The sequence below is a fragment of the Arachis duranensis genome, chromosome 8 (genome assembly GCF_000817695.3).
Source record: "Arachis duranensis cultivar V14167 chromosome 8, aradu.V14167.gnm2.J7QH, whole genome shotgun sequence".
Lineage (NCBI taxonomy): Eukaryota > Viridiplantae > Streptophyta > Magnoliopsida > Fabales > Fabaceae > Arachis > Arachis duranensis.
The window spans coordinates 33,563,536-33,580,755 of record NC_029779.3 but is presented as its reverse complement, the minus strand read 5'-3'; the positions used below and the strand labels follow the sequence as shown (position 1 = coordinate 33,580,755).

Sequence of the window (17,220 nt, the reverse complement as noted above, 5' to 3'; positions counted from 1 at the left end):
CAAGTGGATAAGGTTTGGTTCGAACCTCGTTAATGTAGTTCATTAGTATTTGATACTCCTGTAGTTGTGTAGTTTTGTTTTTATTTGTGAAAATTGGTGTTCATGATTGAAAGTTTGAATTTGAATGTAATGTAGGATTTTTGACTTTTTTTTCCGTTGAATATGTTTTTGTTCCTAATTTCGGTGCATTTTGGATTTAATTTCGGTGTAAAAATTAAGACATTTATGTGTTATTGTTAAAAAATTTAGGTATATTTTTATTCTGATAAGTTCTGCATAATTCAAAACTCTTTCTCTTCATCATCTTCATCTTCTACTGCTTCTTCTTTTTCATCATCACTATCATCTTTTTTTCCTTATTCATCTTTTCCTTCTTATTTTATCTTCTCAAGTTTCTTCTTGTTTTACCCACTTAACAAGAATAAGAAAAAAAAATCAAATAAAGAAGAAGAAGAAACATATAATACTGTAAAATTACTAGGAAGATGCTGAACCTACATTCATTCAACTAAAAGAAAGAAAGAAAGAAATAAGAAAAAAAGAAGAAAAAATGTAGTATTAAAAAATATATTTTTATGTTTTTTATAGTAAATTTTCGGTGTAAAAACTAAGAAATTTATGTGTTATTGTTAAGAAATTTCAGTGTATTCTTATTCTGATAAGTTATACATAATTCAAAATTTTTTCTCTTCCTCATCTTCATCTTTTGCTACTTCTTTTTCGTATTTTATTTTCTCATAATTCTTTTTACTTCATTCTCTTAAAAAGAATAAAAAAAATCAATGCTGCAAAATTATTAAAAAGAAAAGAAAAAACGTAACAACAACAATAGGAATAAAAGAATGATGATGGAGAGAAAACAAGCAAATAAAAAGAAGGAACACGAATAAAATAAGAAAGAACGCAAAAAAAAAAAAAGAAACGCGAAGAGAAATGATATATTTGTTTTAGTGAAGTACGCTTATGTATACGATGTATATAATGAGAGTGATTTTTGTTAGATTTAAATTAATTTAGTTAAAATTGATTAAAAAAAAATTAAATATGTAACAGCACTGTAATAAATGTTTACCCTTAGATTCGGAAGTTACTTCTCTCCTCTTGATGATCATGTCAAAGGAAAATTGAGAACGGTTGGTTTATTTAAGAAAAGAAAAATCTTTTTGAGTTGAAAGCATTTTTTTAGATATAAAATTTGAATAATAAATCTCTTTTTATACTTATAAAAAAGGGACTTTATAAATGATTAATATGCTAAATCTGATGTTTCGTTATTGCATCTTTGTTTCTAAATTCTAAACCCCATTTTCAGGCAATCTTGCTTTCTCTCTTGTTCTCAATTGATTGAACTTCACAATTTCACATATTTACATATTTTTTAAAAAAATAATTTACTTATATGTATATATCCGATAATCCTATGAAGATTTATGGTCCTCATAAATGGTAATGATAGATATGAACACACGGCGCAATAAAGGGAAGAGAAACCAACAATTAGCGAAAAGTAGAAAAGACTCACTCAACATGTCAATTTCTCCCACAACAAGGGAAATGAAAAATGAATTAAATAATCAATGAAAAGAAGCCATCCGCAGTTGTAATTTTTTTTTTAAAAAAAAGAAAAATAATAAATACACAAGATTTTGAAAATTGGTTCGGATGGACCGGTCGAACTGTAAACCATCGAAAAAAGTGATTCGAACAATAAGTAAAACCACAGATTTTAAAAATCGCCATCAAACCGGTGAATCGATCAGAAACCGGTCGGTTGAACCAAACCGTAACCCAACCGGTTTTTAGAGAAGGCAGTCCCTAACTCTTGCAAGCCAAGCCCTAATCGAGTTCCTCTGTCTCGCACACACTCAGTCAGGGGGAGGGCTCCCCAATCCTCTCAATCTCATCGAGCTCACCTGCGTCCAGCCACCGTCTCGTGCCGCCGCCGTCTTCGTTCCTTCGAACAGCCACCGCCTCATGCTCGCTTACTTCCCCTCCATCGCGCAGCAGCCAGTTTTCACAACCTTGGCCCTCACTCACTCACCCCCTTCCCCCAACACCCCCTGTTCTATCTTTGAACTCGAGCAAAGTTCAAAATCACCCAACCAAAACCCTAGGTTCTCCCTGCAACGCTTCTGAGACAGTGCCGCCGCCGTCCGTGCTGTCGGCGCCTCCGCGTCCTCTCTTGTAGCCCAGGCCCTCTCTTGTAGCTCGGCGTCCTCCTTCCCCCTGTCCCCGTCCTCCCTGGCTTCTCTGTTCGAGGTTGGAGTAGCTCGGCGCCGTCTCGCCGGTCGCCGTTCGTGTCTCCATCGAAGGTTAGTGCACTGCTTTCACTTCTTCGGTTCTTCTCTTCCTTTTATGCTCTGTTTGCTGATGTTTGAATGTGAAATTGTGAATGGATTAATGGAAATCAAATAATTGATTTTGTGCTGCTGCTTTTTTTTTTTAATTTCTGAATTTTTTGTTGAAATTTTCTTGTTAGCTGCTAAAAATGGAAATCAAATAATTATTGAAGTCTTTTTGTTTAGCTTTATTGATTTCAGGTTTAGTGTGATTATGGATTATTTGTTGCTGTTTTGTAATATTTGTTGCTGAATGATAATTTTTGTTGCTGAATGCTGAATGCTGTTGGTAGTATTAATTTTGTGCTGCTATTAATTTTCTGGCTGTGCTGCTGCTGCGGTGGGTTCTGGGTTCTGGTGTGTTTTGTGGCTCTGCTGTGTTGGTCATCTTTCTCAATTGTGGATGTTCATTCCCCACTCTTCACTTGCTTTGTGTGATCATCTTTCTCAATTCTCACACTCGCAGGAACAAGAAAACTAACTCTTTTTCTGCCCTCAGGTACCACTTCATCTTTCCTTCTATTTCTGCATTCCTTCATTGTATAGTAAGTCAACTTTGATTACTGGCATAATTGAATTGGAGATTCAAGAGACACAGTTAATTTCTTAATACTGAAAAGTCACCCTTAGTTTTGATCTAATTGTTTTTTTTAGTAGGAACTAATAGAATCACTTCATGGCTTTATCATTGTTTTTCCAATTTATACTAGCTTCTTGTAAGAGAATTAAAGCTAGCTACTCTTGCCTTCCATTTTGCACAAATAGGAATATGTAAATAGGGCCATTTTATCAAACTATAGTCACAATTAGGAAGTTTAATTTAATAGTATATGATGCAGATATGCCTATGGTACAGATATTTGAGTAGAAACGAAGTATTTGTACATTATAGCTTGCATATGTTGCGGAATAGGATAATAACAATTAAGAGTATCGAGTATTGATATACTTGTTATCTCTCTTTGAAATGTTACTTTCTGTATTTACTATATATAATTTAGCTTTGCATTCTCTCAGGACTTCTTGGAACAGCGATTATAGTGTTGTTTATTGGGTTTCTTTCAATATATCATGGTATTATCTGATATCTTCACACTTTGTACTATTTGAATTGGCATTTCTTTCAATAGTCACTCACAAGCTGCTTCTATATTCTAGGAAGTTTATTTATAATTTATTTATTATTTTATCCTAAACGGTTTTTTCGGTTGAACTACGGTTAGATCGGTTGGATCAGTAAACCAGTGAACCAGTGACTGGAGCGGTTCGATGACCAGTCAGGTTCTCAGAACCTTGTGTAGGTTGATTTCAGAATCTAAATTCTAAATTCCTCCAACTTCTCCGCGACTTCACCAATAGAGCCTCCATTTTCATGCGGGTGCTGAATTCAACACTCTCACTTTGTGTTGATGGGGATTACAAAACCTTCCTGCACTACTTCTTATGCTTCCCATTCCGATTTATACGCCGATGTTCTCCAATCCGCTATAAAATCCAGAGACCCTTTTGTCGGAAGATCCGTTCATGCTCGAATCATCAAACACGGCCTTCACTTAGGTGTCTTCTTGATGAACAATCTCCTCAATTTTTATGCTAAAACTGGTTCCTTCTCTGATGTTCACTGCGTGTTCGCTGAAATGCCGCTGAAGACCATTTTCTCCTGGAACACCATTCTGTCAGCATATGCCAAAAGGGGGAACTTCGAAGCTGCACAGCGAGTGTTTGATGAAATTCCTGAACCCGATTCTGTTTCCTGGACTTCAATGATAGTGGGGTATAACATGTTGGGTCGTTTTGATAATGCCATTCATATGTTTCTCAGGATGATTTCATGTGGAGTGTCGCCAACCCAGTTCACATTTACCAATGTTCTTGCTTCATGTGCTGCAACTGAAGCACTGGATATTGGTAGAAAGGTTCACTCCTTCATTGTAAAACTTGGATTATCCAGTGTTGTTCCTGTGGCCAATTCACTTCTTAACATGTATGCAAAGTCAGGTGATTCAGTAATGGCGAAGGTTGTGTTTGACCGGATGAGGTTAAAAGACAAATCAACTTGGAATACTATGATTTCGATGCATATGCATTTTGGTCAACTTGACCTTGGACTTGCCCTTTTTCAGGAAATGATTGATCCAGACATTGTTTCTTGGAATTCGATCATTACAGGATATACTCATCAAGGACATGATGTCAAAGCCCTTGAAATTTTTTCACTTATGCTTAACAGTTCATCTTCAAAGCCAGATAAATACACCTTGGGAAGTATTCTGTCAGCTTGTGCCAATCTTGAAAATTTAAAACTTGGGAAACAAATCCATGCGTACATGGTAAGAGCTAATATAGACATATCTGGAGCCGTAAGAAATGCTCTTATCTTAATGTATGCAAAGGCTGGTGGCATTGAAATTGCTCATAGGATTGTAGATATTACAGGTATCTCAAATCTTGATGTTATAGCATTCACATCACTGCTAGATGGCTTTGTTAAAATTGGGGATATAAACCCGGCAAGAGATATATTTGACTCATTAGAATTTCGAGATGTAGTTGCATGGACAGCCATGATTGTAGGTTATGCACAGAATGGTTTACTTAGCGATGCTTTGGATCTCTTCAGGAAAATGGTTAGAGAAGGTCCAAAGCCAAACAACTATACTTTAGCAGCGGTTTTAAGTGTCTTTTCAAGCTTGGCTTCTCTTGGTCACGGTAAGCAGCTTCATGCAACTGCCATAAGATTGCAAGAAGCATCATCAATTTCTGTTGGTAATGCTTTAATTACTATGTATTCAAGATCAGGAAGCATCAGAGATGCAAGGAAAGTATTCAAACAGATATGCTCTAACAAGAATAAATTGACTTGGACTTGCATGATTATAGCTCTAGCTCAACATGGTTTTGGAAAAGATGCTGTAGAACTGTTCGACACTATGCTGAAACTTGACATAGAGCCTGACCAAATTACTTATGTTGGTGTCTTGTCTGCTTGTTCGCATGTGGGATTGGTACAACAGGGTAAGAGTTACTTTAGTTTAATGAAAAATGCTCATCACATTGAACCCACCTCTAGCCATTATGCTTGCATGATTGACCTGCTTGGGCGTGCTGGATTGCTTGAAGAAGCATATCATTTTATAAAAAACATGCCTGTTGAACCAGATGTTATAGCTTGGGGTTCACTTTTGGCTTCTTGCAGGGTTCATAAAAATGTGGATTTAGCTAAAGTGGCAGCTGAAAATTTGCTTCTTCTTGATCCCAACAATAGTGGGGCTTACTCAGCACTTGCTAATACACTTTCAGCTTGTGGAAGATGGAAAGATGCTGCTATGATTAGGAAATCAATGAAGGACAGAGCAGTAAAGAAGGAACAAGGAATCACCTGGGTTCAAATCCAGAACAAGGTCCATATTTTTGGGGTTGAAGATGGGCTTCATCCACAAAGAGATGCAATATATAGAATGATTTCAAAAATATGGATGGAGATAAAGAAAATGGGCTTTATTCCAGACACTGATTCTGTCTTGCATGATCTAGACCAGGAAGTGAAGGAACAAATCCTTAGACACCATAGCGAAAAACTCGCTATTGCATTTGCTTTGTTAAATACTCCAGGATATGCCACACTGAGGATCATGAAGAACCTTAGAGTCTGCAATGACTGTCATTCCGCCATAAAATATATCTCTAAGCTTGTCGGTAGAGAAATTATTGTAAGAGACTCCACACGTTTTCATCATTTCAATGATGGTTCATGTTCATGTCAGGATTACTGGTAGAAGAAACAGTGGAATTTCATGAAGAATCCGACTAGAACTGAGGAGTAATTTACAAGTATATTAAACTGAAAATATATAAATGTATACAGGAGCTTAAAATCATTCACTTTTTTAGATGAGTTTGCCTGAGGTCTGACTTCAAGTGGACGCGCGCTAGAATGCTTCTGAGTCAATCAAATGCTTGTGTTCTTGTTCATGCCTGTCAAGATATCTTGCAGTTGAGGTCTAATTTTACCAAATTGGAGGCGGCACATTTTCTATAACCTTGGATTTGAATCAATCAGTTCAGATAATTCGGTGGTCTCTCTTTACCTGGTCTGCTTTGGTTCATAGTATCCACACCTATTTTAATTGACTTTCAATTTCTTGCATCTGAGAAATGATTTTTCATTTTTTATTTTTTTGGGGTATATTGATGACAGTTAATCATTGTATTACTCATAGTGGCTTAAGGGATGACAGTATATTGATGACAGTTATCCGTCACCAGCTCTGTTCCTGACTTCCTGCCTCCGTCGCCAGCTTTGTTGCTGCCTCCTTGCCAGCTCTGTTCTTCACTTGTTCTAGGTATTTTACTTTTTTTTTTTTTTACAATAATTGTTAAATAATTATTGTTGAATAATCTGTGAGGTTGAATAATTGTTGTGTGAATTACTAGGTAGAATAATAGATTAAATAATTGTTGAATAATTGTAGTTAGTTAGTCTGGAAACCACTAAATCATGCTGTTGTTAATGGGTTGAATAATTATTGATTAATTTTGTTTTCGACAGATTCCACTTGGAATCCAGCATGATCACCCGAGAAGCTGCCGTCAAACTAATGCCTTCGGCACAAGCTGTAATCGAAGCAAGGAGTATCTTTGAAACTCCACCAGGTTCCTCAAACTTATCCATCACTCTACCACGCTCGAAGAGCTCTAGTTGAGCTCTAGTTCCCCGGTTAACATGAGAATTTCCCGCCCTTTTTCCCATTTGAAGAACTCAAAATATTCTATAAATAACTTCACTGGTGCAATGGTGTGCCAGAAGATGAGGATCTTCTCCTTCTGGACCACGCGATAGATAAGGCTCATACCAAATTTTACCTTAGACCGCATCTTCAAATCAAACTTGCATTTCTATAGCTCTCTCAGCAATTTTTATCAACCAAGTATGTATGGACCCAAGAGTTATCAAAAGCTCTAACTCAAGAGGATATCCATTGCACTTTTGCATTTTTTTTGTGCAGTCTCTTCAACATCTCATGCTGCATATCGGTTGTGTTCATCAACAAAGTATAAATTTGCAAACCGGGTAGGTCGTCCGAGCTACTACCTTCATAAACATCTATAAAACCATTTGTTAAATTTCTCATGTATAAATTTCTATGATTGATGACAACAGTGGATGCTGGTATTATATGTTTGATTTGTTGTTTTTGTTATTTGATTTTTGAATTTGTATTTGAATGAGATCATAATATTTTGGTTTATGTAGTACTTTTAATTTAGATAATATTTTAAAGTTTATATTAGACTATAATTATGTTTTAGAGTGTTTATTTATATTTTATTTGTTATTTTATTATAAAATGGTTTTTCGGTTTAACCATAATTGAACCGGTTAGACATAAATCAATGAACCAATTGTTAGAACGGTTTAATGATCGGTTCGGTTTTTAAAACCTTGTAAATACATGAAAAATTAATTTTTAATTAGTTGATATTAATTGATTTTTATTATGAAATTAATTTTCAAATATTATTTTTAACCCTTATTTTTGGAGTATTTAACATTTAGAATTAGGATATAAAAAAAATTTAGAATTTAAGATTTAAAATTTAGAATATAAAAATAATTTTAAAAAATTAACTGATATTAACTTAAAAAAATTAACTCTTTAATTAAACTCAAATAATATTCCAATTAAAAAAGAAAAGAAAAGAAATCACAAGGTCACAACACAATATTCTGAATTCTATTTCCCGAGTACAAAAGAAAATGGCAAATATATTCCAATTTGGCTTGTGCTTGAGGTTTAAGCACTCAACTTTTGTTTCTCTTCTTTTTTAATGTATGGAATAAAAAAATTTCTTAGTCAATGATTCCATTGTTGTATTTTGTTAAGACGTGGCCGTATTGTACGTAACTGTTACGGTCTTAAATATGTCTCGACAAAAATAATTTTCCAAATGGAAAATATTGTAGCCACATTTCAATTTGGAATATAAATAGAAACAAGAATGCCAATATCAATCAGTAGTACTAGTTTGACCTGGAAGAAACTCGTTAATTTTCAGTTAGTGTATCAATATTAAAATAATATTCCATCCATTTAAAATATAGATTTAACTAACAAATATTTTAATCCAAAACAAAAATTTTATTTTTTAAAAAATATTTACTTTGAAAAATTGTTGGCTTAAAAAAGTTTTAATCTCTATTTTTTTATTTTTCCATTTTGGTTTAACTTTAAAAAGACTTATATATGTTAGTATTTATTTCCAAACAAATTAAATACTGACTAATATTTTGTCATATTAGTATTTCAGTTTGTCACATAGGATTTAATATGTTTCATCAACATTTAACGAAACAAATTAGTAGTAAAAGACTAAACTAGAAAAATTTTAAATTATATTTGATCAAAATCAAAAGAAAAATTTAACAAAAATAACAAATAAATATTTTATGAAGACAAAAAATTTATTTGAACTAAATTTTTTCGATTCATTTATAATATATTTATAAAGAAATTAAAATATTTATTACAAGCATCTCAACGGATGTGATTTAGCAGAGTTTAATTTGATGAATTAATTGTGTAAAATATTTTATACATCCAATCAATTTAAATTTTTAAATAACTATTTGTATAATTAATATAAAAAATAATTTTTTTAACTAAATTAAATTAATTTAGTAGTTAACTCACCGGTTCACTTAAACAAGTGTCGAGTTCCAATCCGAACTCGTAAATGTTTAATTTTGAATATAAGTGATTTTAGTCTCTATAAATAGACGGCGAGACACGAGCTTTCTTATTAGTTTCACATGCCGTTTCCAAGCACACTCTCCTCTTCTCTGTGTGTCTTTCCGTGATAATAGGAGTTTCTTTCAGTTACTAATAACTCTATCAGCTTCTTCTTCTTTTCTTTTCTATGCACTTTCTCGTGCCCACATCGTAAGCACCCTTCTAGCAACAACATCTTTCATCTACGGTGTGTCACGGGATTAATCTCTCTCACTCTCTGTAGTATTCTTTTTTCTTTTAATAGATTAATTTTCTGAGGTCACTGTTATACAGTAACAAGAAATAGATTGTTGTGAAGCTTTGTGGGGTCATACATATATTTATTTGCATGAATTGAATTGTTGTTATAATACAGATATAAAAATAGAACAAAGAAACGCACATAGTTTTTTGTGAGGAAGGACTAAGATGGCAGCTACTAGTAGGAACATTGAGAAGATGGCTTCAATTGATGCTCAGCTGAGGTTGCTGGCACCAAGGAAGGTTTCTGATGATGACAAGCTTGTTGAGTATGATGCTTTGTTGCTTGATCGATTCCTTGACATTCTTCAGGATTTGCATGGTGAAGATATCAGGCAAACGGTAATTCACCTCAATTTTCTATCAAGGACTTTACTTTTGGTTTAATTTTAGCTGATTTCTTAAACCCCATTTCGAATTTCATGGAAAGATTAATCCTTGTTGGTGTTTGGACGTTTCCCTTTTGATTTGTATGGTAGTGTGTCCCCTGGATTTGAGAAATTTTCACTTTTCCAATCTTTAGTTGAATATACAGTTTTCAAATTACTCTGTAGATTTTTGCTCTGTGTCACTATCATGGTAGTACTTCAATGTTTCAGCTGCATTTACTCGTAATTTTTCTTCAATTGTAGCAATTGGAATGCAAGAGAAACGTTAATCTAGAACCAGGGGCCTTTACTCTTTTTGATTTTGTTTTAGAGCCATAAGTAAATGCAAACTCTTAAGTAAATAAATTCAGTTCCACTTTGATATGATGCACAAAATCTGCTCCTTTTTTTCTTTCCTGGTAATATTTTGATCTATTGACTCTAGAAAAGAGGGGAGAAGTTTAATATGCACAAGTACTCTCAAACATGTTACATACTAAGGATTGGCACTGACTCAAAAAGAGGAACCAAATATTCCGCTTTGTTTTGTAATTTTTTCTTTCTTTGTTATTTTCCTGTTGTGGCTTATAGTTTCAACAATTTGATGCTTAATAGGTTCAAGATTGTTATGAGCTTTCAGCTGAGTATGAAGGGAAGCATAAGACTGAGAAGTTGGAGGAACTTGGGAATATGCTAACTGGTCTTGATGCTGGGGATTCTATTGTCATTGCCAAATCATTTTCCCACATGCTTAATTTGGCTAACTTGGCAGAAGAAGTCCAAATTGCCTACCGAAGAAGGATTAAGCTATTAAAGAAGGGCGATTTTGCTGATGAGAACTCTGCCATCACTGAATCTGACATTGAAGAAACCTTCAAGAGGCTTGTGACTGAACTGAAGAAGTCCCCACAGGAAGTGTTTGATGCTTTGAAGAACCAAACTGTAGATTTGGTCCTAACTGCTCATCCCACTCAGTCCATTCGTCGATCTCTGCTGCAAAAGCATGGAAGGTTTGTCACTGGACTCGGGAATAATTATAGTCCATTAACTGCGAATTCAATTCACCAGAATCTGGAAATCATTGATCTCATTGGTAATCATTGTCCTCTTTTTTCAGGATAAGGAACTGTCTGACACAGTTGTATGCGAAAGACATAACACCGGATGATAAGCAGGAACTTGATGAGGCTCTCCAAAGAGAGGTGCATTCTTGATTCTGTGTACTGTTATGCATTTCGGTTTCTTTTCTTATTTGTTGTCAGCTGTATATGATTTCTATTACCATTTCCCTTTGATATGTCAGTAAATTTTATGGTTTCAAATTTTTGGTTACATATATGTGGCTATGTTTATGGTAAAGCAATGGCTCTAAAGATGTTTCTCTCATGCAGATTCAAGCTGCATTTCGCACAGATGAAATTCGAAGGAGTCCTCCAACACCACAAGATGAGATGAGGGCAGGAATGAGCTACTTTCATGAGACAATATGGAAAGGTGTACCAAAGTTTTTGCGCCGTGTTGACACAGCTCTGAAGAACATCGGAATAAATGAGCGTGTCCCATACAATGCCCCTCTTATTCAATTCTCTTCTTGGATGGGAGGAGATCGTGATGGTACCTTACTTTTTTTTCCCAAAAATTAGCACACAAACTTATTTCTCGTTAAATCTCAAACTTAATTATCTTCAAAGTATTCATGTGGCATGGATTTAAAATATCTTAACCTCATCCATGATGCTTCGCTATTTCTTTGTTTGTTTTTCTTTTGAGTTTTGATTCTCAGCTTCATATGTATAATGTCCATTACAGGTAACCCTAGGGTAACCCCTGAAGTTACAAGGGATGTGTGTTTGCTGGCTAGAATGATGGCTGCTAATTTATACTTCTCTCAGATAGAAGATCTCATGTTTGAGGTATCAAATATGCTGCTATTATAACAATGTATTTGGTATGTAATTTTGTGAAAGCATTAAAAGCATGATTCTTAAATTATTGATTCTATCTGCATTTTTAGTTGTCTATGTGGCGCTGCAATGATGAGCTTCGTGTTCGTGCTGATGAACTCCATGTGTCCTCAAGGAGAGATGCAAAACATTACATTGGTATGTTCTACTTTTCTCTGAACTGCATAATGAACTATTGAAATCTTCATTGGAATCTACAAAACTGAACTGTTCACACCTATTGATTCATTTAGAGTTGAATACTTGGCAAGTAAAATTCAGTTGCTCTTGAATGTCATTCATTGTAATAATTTCTTCATTCCCTCAGAATTTTGGAAGCAGATTCCTCCAAATGAGCCATATCGTGTTATTCTTGGTGATGTGAGGGACAAACTATACAATACACGCGAACGTGCTCGCCAGTTATTAGCCAATGGAACCTCTGACATCCCCGAAGAGACAACCTTCACAAATGTTGAGCAGGTATTGTCCTCAGAACAGCCCTATAAACTGCAATCACCTTATGGTTTGTAGTCACATACTGAGTTCCTTCTTTACCGTGGTACTTTCTAATTTTTATGGACACTTATAATTACCTATATCATACATATTTATGTTGCTCCTTAAAATTGATTTCTTATGTTTTTTATTTCATTCAGAGTAGTAAATCCATGATTCACAAAGGACAATACAAAATGCATGGCAATATATGTTAAAACACTATTTGACTCCAATTCATTTCTTGCAGTTCCTGGAGCCCCTTGAACTCTGCTATAGATCACTCTGCGCATGTGGTGATCGACCAATAGCAGATGGTAGCCTTCTTGATTTCTTGCGGCAAGTTTCCACATTTGGACTCTCAATGGTAAGACTCGACATTCGTCAAGAGTCAGACCGGCACACTGATGTCATGGATGCCATTACCAAACACTTGGAGATTGGATCATACCGAGAGTGGTCTGAGGAACGCAGGCAGGAATGGCTTCTGTCAGAGCTCAGTGGAAAGCGCCCTCTGTTCGGCCCTGATCTTCCCAAAACAGAAGAGATCGCCGATGTTCTGGAAACCTTCCATGTCATTGCAGAACTTCCCTCAGACAACTTTGGTGCCTACATAATCTCAATGGCAACAGCACCGTCTGATGTGCTTGCTGTTGAGCTCTTACAACGGGAATGCCATGTGAAGCAACCGCTAAGGGTCGTGCCATTGTTTGAAAAGCTTGCTGATCTTGAGTCTGCTCCTGCTGCAGTGGCGCGGCTTTTCTCTATTGATTGGTACAGAAACCGAATCAATGGGAAGCAAGAAGTTATGATAGGATACTCAGACTCAGGAAAAGATGCCGGTCGTCTTTCTGCGGCTTGGGCGCTGTACAAGGCTCAAGAGGAGCTCATAAAGGTTGCAAAGGATTTCGGTGTTAAGCTGACAATGTTCCATGGCAGAGGAGGGACTGTTGGAAGAGGAGGCGGCCCCACTCACCTTGCTATATTATCTCAGCCACCAGAAACCATTCATGGCTCACTTCGGGTGACAGTTCAAGGTGAAGTTATTGAACAATCCTTTGGAGAGGAGCACTTGTGCTTTAGAACTCTCCAGCGATTCACTGCTGCTACACTTGAGCACGGAATGCACCCTCCCGTGTCACCCAAACCGGAATGGCGAGTGCTGCTAGATGAGATGGCTGTCATTGCAACGAAGGAGTATCGCTCCATTGTTTTCCAGGAACCCCGTTTTGTTGAATACTTCCGATGTGTAAGTATTATCTACACTCAATCTTGATTTATTAACCTAGATATAGAAGATGATAGCCTTGGAAGAAAATATATAGCAATTTAGGTGGTATTCTTCATTAAGTAAAAATTTGCTGAGATTTCATTGATAATGTTCATAACAAATGCTTATGTAACATTAATTTTATAGTTTTTCAAATAATTTGATATTAAGCATTACTTTTCTTCTTTATTTATGATTATTATTGTGATCTGCAGGCTACCCCTGAGTTGGAGTATGGACGAATGAACATTGGAAGTCGTCCATCAAAGAGAAAGCCGAGTGGAGGAATCGAATCACTGCGTGCTATTCCATGGATTTTTGCTTGGACACAAACAAGGTTTCATTTGCCAGTGTGGCTTGGCTTTGGTTCTGCATTTAAGCATGCAATTGAGAAGGATCCAAAGAATCTCCTAATGCTTCAAGATATGTACAACCAGTGGCCTTTCTTCAGGGTCACCCTGGACTTGATCGAGATGGTGTTCGCCAAGGGAGACCCGGGGATCGCTTCCCTGTACGACAAACTCCTAGTGTCAGAAGAGCTGTTGCCATTCGGAGAGCGCTTGAGGACTAAATATGAAGAAACCAAGAGTTTTCTCCTTCAGGTAATTCATTACTTGCTGTAACATCGTGATAAAATATATCTATAAATTTGAATGAAACTTATCATGGCACTTTAACTTGCCAAACTTTGTACTTCAACATCTTTTGTGTATATTGTAGGTTGCTGGGCACAGGGATCTTCTTGAAGGTGACCCCTACTTGAAGCAAAGGCTTCGTCTCCGCGATTCATACATCACAACCCTGAATGTGTTACAAGCCTACACGTTGAAGAGAATCCGCGACCCCGACTACCATGTCAAGTTGAGGCCACATTTGTCAAAGGAATTCATGGAATCAAGCAAGCCAGCTGCAGAACTTGTTAAACTCAACCCAAAAAGTGAGTATGCTCCTGGTTTGGAGGACACACTTATCTTGACAATGAAGGGTATTGCTGCTGGCATGCAAAACACAGGTTAAGAAGCTGAAAAAAATTGGCATTTTTTTTTTGTTATGTCAGTGGATATGTAAACATTGTATAACCTATTCTATGATGTCTGCTGGATATTTAGATCAGCATCATATGACTGTGTCGCTAATACTATTGTTATTTATATAATAAGACTTCGATCCTTTATTATGGCATATTTGGTTATATAAAAATTTTGTTTTTATTTTTTATTTTATTTCATGTTTTTAATACTGATTAGAAAAATGTTACATTACCCTCATGATTTGTGAACTTGGGATTTCAATTAAGGCATTGCTATCTATGTCCGAGTCTGTTGATAAAGTCAATTAAAGAAGAAATATTTAGGAGAGCAAAGGTTTGTAATTCGAGTCTATAGGAAAAAAATATCTTTTAATCCGAAAACCTCTAGATAGAGTTAGAATTTAGAAATATATTTTATTTACAAGATTAATTAAAAGATTCACTAAAGATAAGTAACATTACCACAATGACCCTTGTAAGAATTTCTGCTAATAGTTTAATTTACTGATTTATGCATGTATCATTACACATTTGTTTTTTCTTTCTCAAAATCACATTTAATTAAAGCCATTTCTTTTTCCTTTTTTTATCCTGCATACGTTTTGCATACGTGACACTACCGTAATAATTTTAACATTTTCATATTTTCACATTACCATTTAGTCAAAATATAAACCCAAAAAACTGAAACCAAGGTCTTACCTTGATCTCACACAATTTGTGTTCTTGCCATGGCTTCCAAGCCCCTCTTAGCCATATTAAGCACCCTTATGCTCTTCTTCCTTCTCCTTTATACCATAGCCATAACATCATCAAATGCTTCATTTTCCACCACTCTTGATGATAACTTGAAAACCATTAGATACTACAAGGAGTTCAATATTCCCCACGGTTCAAGAAGTGTTGCTAGAAGAATGGTGGTGAGTATGGCAACGTTTATTCAGGGTTTAGCCACGCGGCGTTCAATGTTCTTCCAAAAGGAGTGTTGGTTCCACCTTCTGGACCTTCATCACGCCATAACCAACTTTATAGGTGTGTTGCGGGGTGTGTCAATTCACCAAGTTCTGGTGACCACAAGGTTTCAAAGGACAACCACCATAATAGTAAAAATTAAGGTTGATCTTTCCTTGACATCCAAAGGACAACTGCTGCCTCGATGGGCATCTCTAGTACAAACTACTCTTCATCATCTTCAGAAGAACCACTATTATTACTATTTGTAACATACTTTTCGTCAGAGTCTTTATCATCCACATCCATATTTTTCACTGGACTAACAACATGAATCGGTGGTGATGTGAGAGGTGGGTCATTCTGCACAAAGGTTGAATGCACAAATCTACCGTCACCAACATCATCAACCTCCGTGGAAAACTTGTTTCTCTATGATTCTCCCATGAATTTCAAATATGAGGCGGACATGCTCGTCATTATGGAGGCGAAATAGACAAAACCAAAAAATTTAGTTTCCCAACAGTGCTAGCAACCTATACCCCACCCTTCCGATCTCTTTTCTTGCTAAACCACCAAAGTTACTTAATATGAGACTCTTCAACTCCGACAACGAACTTACTCGCTGAGTGCGCAACAATAACAGATTATCACATTCAAATATTATTCTATTATCACTGTTTCTCATACAACAATTGGGATATACACAGACAACCACATATCTGCTACTATTAGATATTTTTGCCTATTTTTTGGAAAAAAGACGGAGGAGAAGAGGATATGAAATGTATGTGGAAAATACCAAGGGTTGCACATCTTTTTATAGCTATTGAAATTTGTCTTGCTGTATTTCGTTTACACTATAAACAAGATATACACGTGTCATTCGCTTTGTCTTATCTCATTTATAGTGTAAACGAGATAAAACGTGCAACGTATTTTCGTAATTATTTTTAAAATTATTTATTTACAATAAATAAAATATTTTTTATTTATTTAAAAAAATTTCCATACTAAAATCTATCAAATACTACATCACGTTAAAAAATACAAACAAAATTATATTTATCAATAATAACTATATAAATGAAAATATATATAATATTCCTCAGGGACGGATGTATTTATTGGAGAGCAGGGACAACTGCCCCATTGAAATTTCAAAAATTATTTAGTAGTTCTTAGTGAAATGCCTTAATTGTTCCCAATATATAATTAATTTTGACCCTACCCTAAATCAACTCCCTAACTCTTCTTTTTTTTTCCCAATCTTCTTCATCTGCTGCAGCCTCTGCAGTGCCGTCCTGTCCCAGAGATTAGAGCCATTGCTGACTTGCTGCCGTGTGCCGCCACTCCGCGTCTCAGCCAGTGTCACAGCTCTCTTCCTGTTGACGTCTCCACCCTCCTGTCTCCAGAGTCACTGTCGCGTCTCCACCAATGTCACAGTCTCATTGGCTCTGTCGATTTCTCCTTGCATCGCCGTGATTCTCCCGCCGTCCCGCGTGGCTCCGTCAATTTTTCCTTGTATTGCCACCGCGCCTCATCTGGTAGAGTAGTGGTTCTGTCTTCTTCTTTAGCGATTGATTCTTCCTTCTTCTTCTGTGAAGACTGCGATTCTCTTCTCTCTTCGGTCTTTAGGCTTCAGCAAAGAACGCCTTCGTCCTACTGCCTGCTGTCGCTGGACGCCGCACCGCTACTGCCTACTGAGTTCTACTTCCTAGAGTTCAATTGTTCAGATTCCGTCTTGGATTATTCTTGGTACATTCATGAATCATGATTCACGGAAACCA

The 17,220-nt window shown here is 36.0% G+C and overlaps 2 protein-coding genes across 11 annotated transcripts; both read left to right on the top strand.

Moving 5' to 3' along the window:
• Positions 1–1,775: 1,775 nt before the first annotated feature.
• On the top strand, positions 1,776–7,638 carry LOC107462401 (pentatricopeptide repeat-containing protein At2g22070). Of its 8 annotated transcripts, none has more exons than XR_008002098.1 (5): positions 1,825–2,312; positions 2,806–2,838; positions 3,357–3,413; positions 6,606–6,682; positions 6,889–7,638. XR_008002098.1 is itself a non-coding variant. In XM_052252807.1 (4 exons), the coding sequence occupies exons 3-4, from the start codon at positions 3,749–3,751 to the stop codon at positions 5,556–5,558; spliced, it is 1,629 nt and encodes a 542-aa protein (XP_052108767.1). In that variant the 5' UTR covers positions 1,776–2,312; positions 2,806–2,838; positions 3,563–3,748; the 3' UTR covers positions 5,559–5,688. The 8 variants fall into 8 exon arrangements, 1 of the variants encoding a protein (XP_052108767.1); XR_008002096.1 differs by having other exon boundaries at positions 6,592–6,682; XR_008002094.1 differs by having other exon boundaries at positions 1,826–2,312; positions 6,560–6,682.
• Positions 7,639–9,138: 1,500 nt separating this feature from the next.
• LOC107462399 (phosphoenolpyruvate carboxylase 2) lies at positions 9,139–14,631 on the top strand. Of its 3 annotated transcripts, none has more exons than XM_052252806.1 (11): positions 9,139–9,317; positions 9,498–9,712; positions 10,354–10,748; positions 10,856–10,940; positions 11,130–11,352; positions 11,548–11,651; positions 11,753–11,840; positions 12,010–12,164; positions 12,430–13,428; positions 13,665–14,051; positions 14,170–14,631. In XM_052252806.1, exons 2-11 carry the CDS (start codon positions 9,539–9,541, stop codon positions 14,464–14,466), a joined length of 2,907 nt encoding a protein of 968 aa, XP_052108766.1. In that variant the 5' UTR covers positions 9,139–9,317; positions 9,498–9,538; the 3' UTR covers positions 14,467–14,631. The 3 variants fall into 3 exon arrangements, with proteins under 3 accessions (XP_052108766.1, XP_015936454.1, XP_020985061.1); XM_016080968.3 differs by having other exon boundaries at positions 9,486–9,712; XM_021129402.2 differs by having other exon boundaries at positions 9,151–9,280; positions 9,486–9,712.
• The last annotated feature ends 2,589 nt before the right edge of the window (positions 14,632–17,220 follow it).

What these genes read in the sequence shown, in the direction of transcription:
- LOC107462401 (XM_052252807.1), top strand. Translation starts at nt 3,749, where the DNA reads ATGGGGATTACAAAACCTTCCTGCACTACTTCTTATGCTTCCCATTCC. An exon ending in TGTGGGATTGGTACAACAGG is followed by an intron (nt 5,355 to 5,535) that starts GTAAGAGTTACT and finishes GGCTTCTTGCAG; the next exon opens with GGTTCATAAAAATGTGGATT.
- LOC107462399 (XM_052252806.1), top strand. Translation starts at nt 9,539, where the DNA reads ATGGCAGCTACTAGTAGGAACATTGAGAAGATGGCTTCAATTGATGCT. An exon ending in GTGAAGATATCAGGCAAACG is followed by an intron (nt 9,713 to 10,353) that starts GTAATTCACCTC and finishes GATGCTTAATAG; the next exon opens with GTTCAAGATTGTTATGAGCT. An exon ending in CTGCTGCAAAAGCATGGAAG is followed by an intron (nt 10,749 to 10,855) that starts GTTTGTCACTGG and finishes CTCTTTTTTCAG; the next exon opens with GATAAGGAACTGTCTGACAC.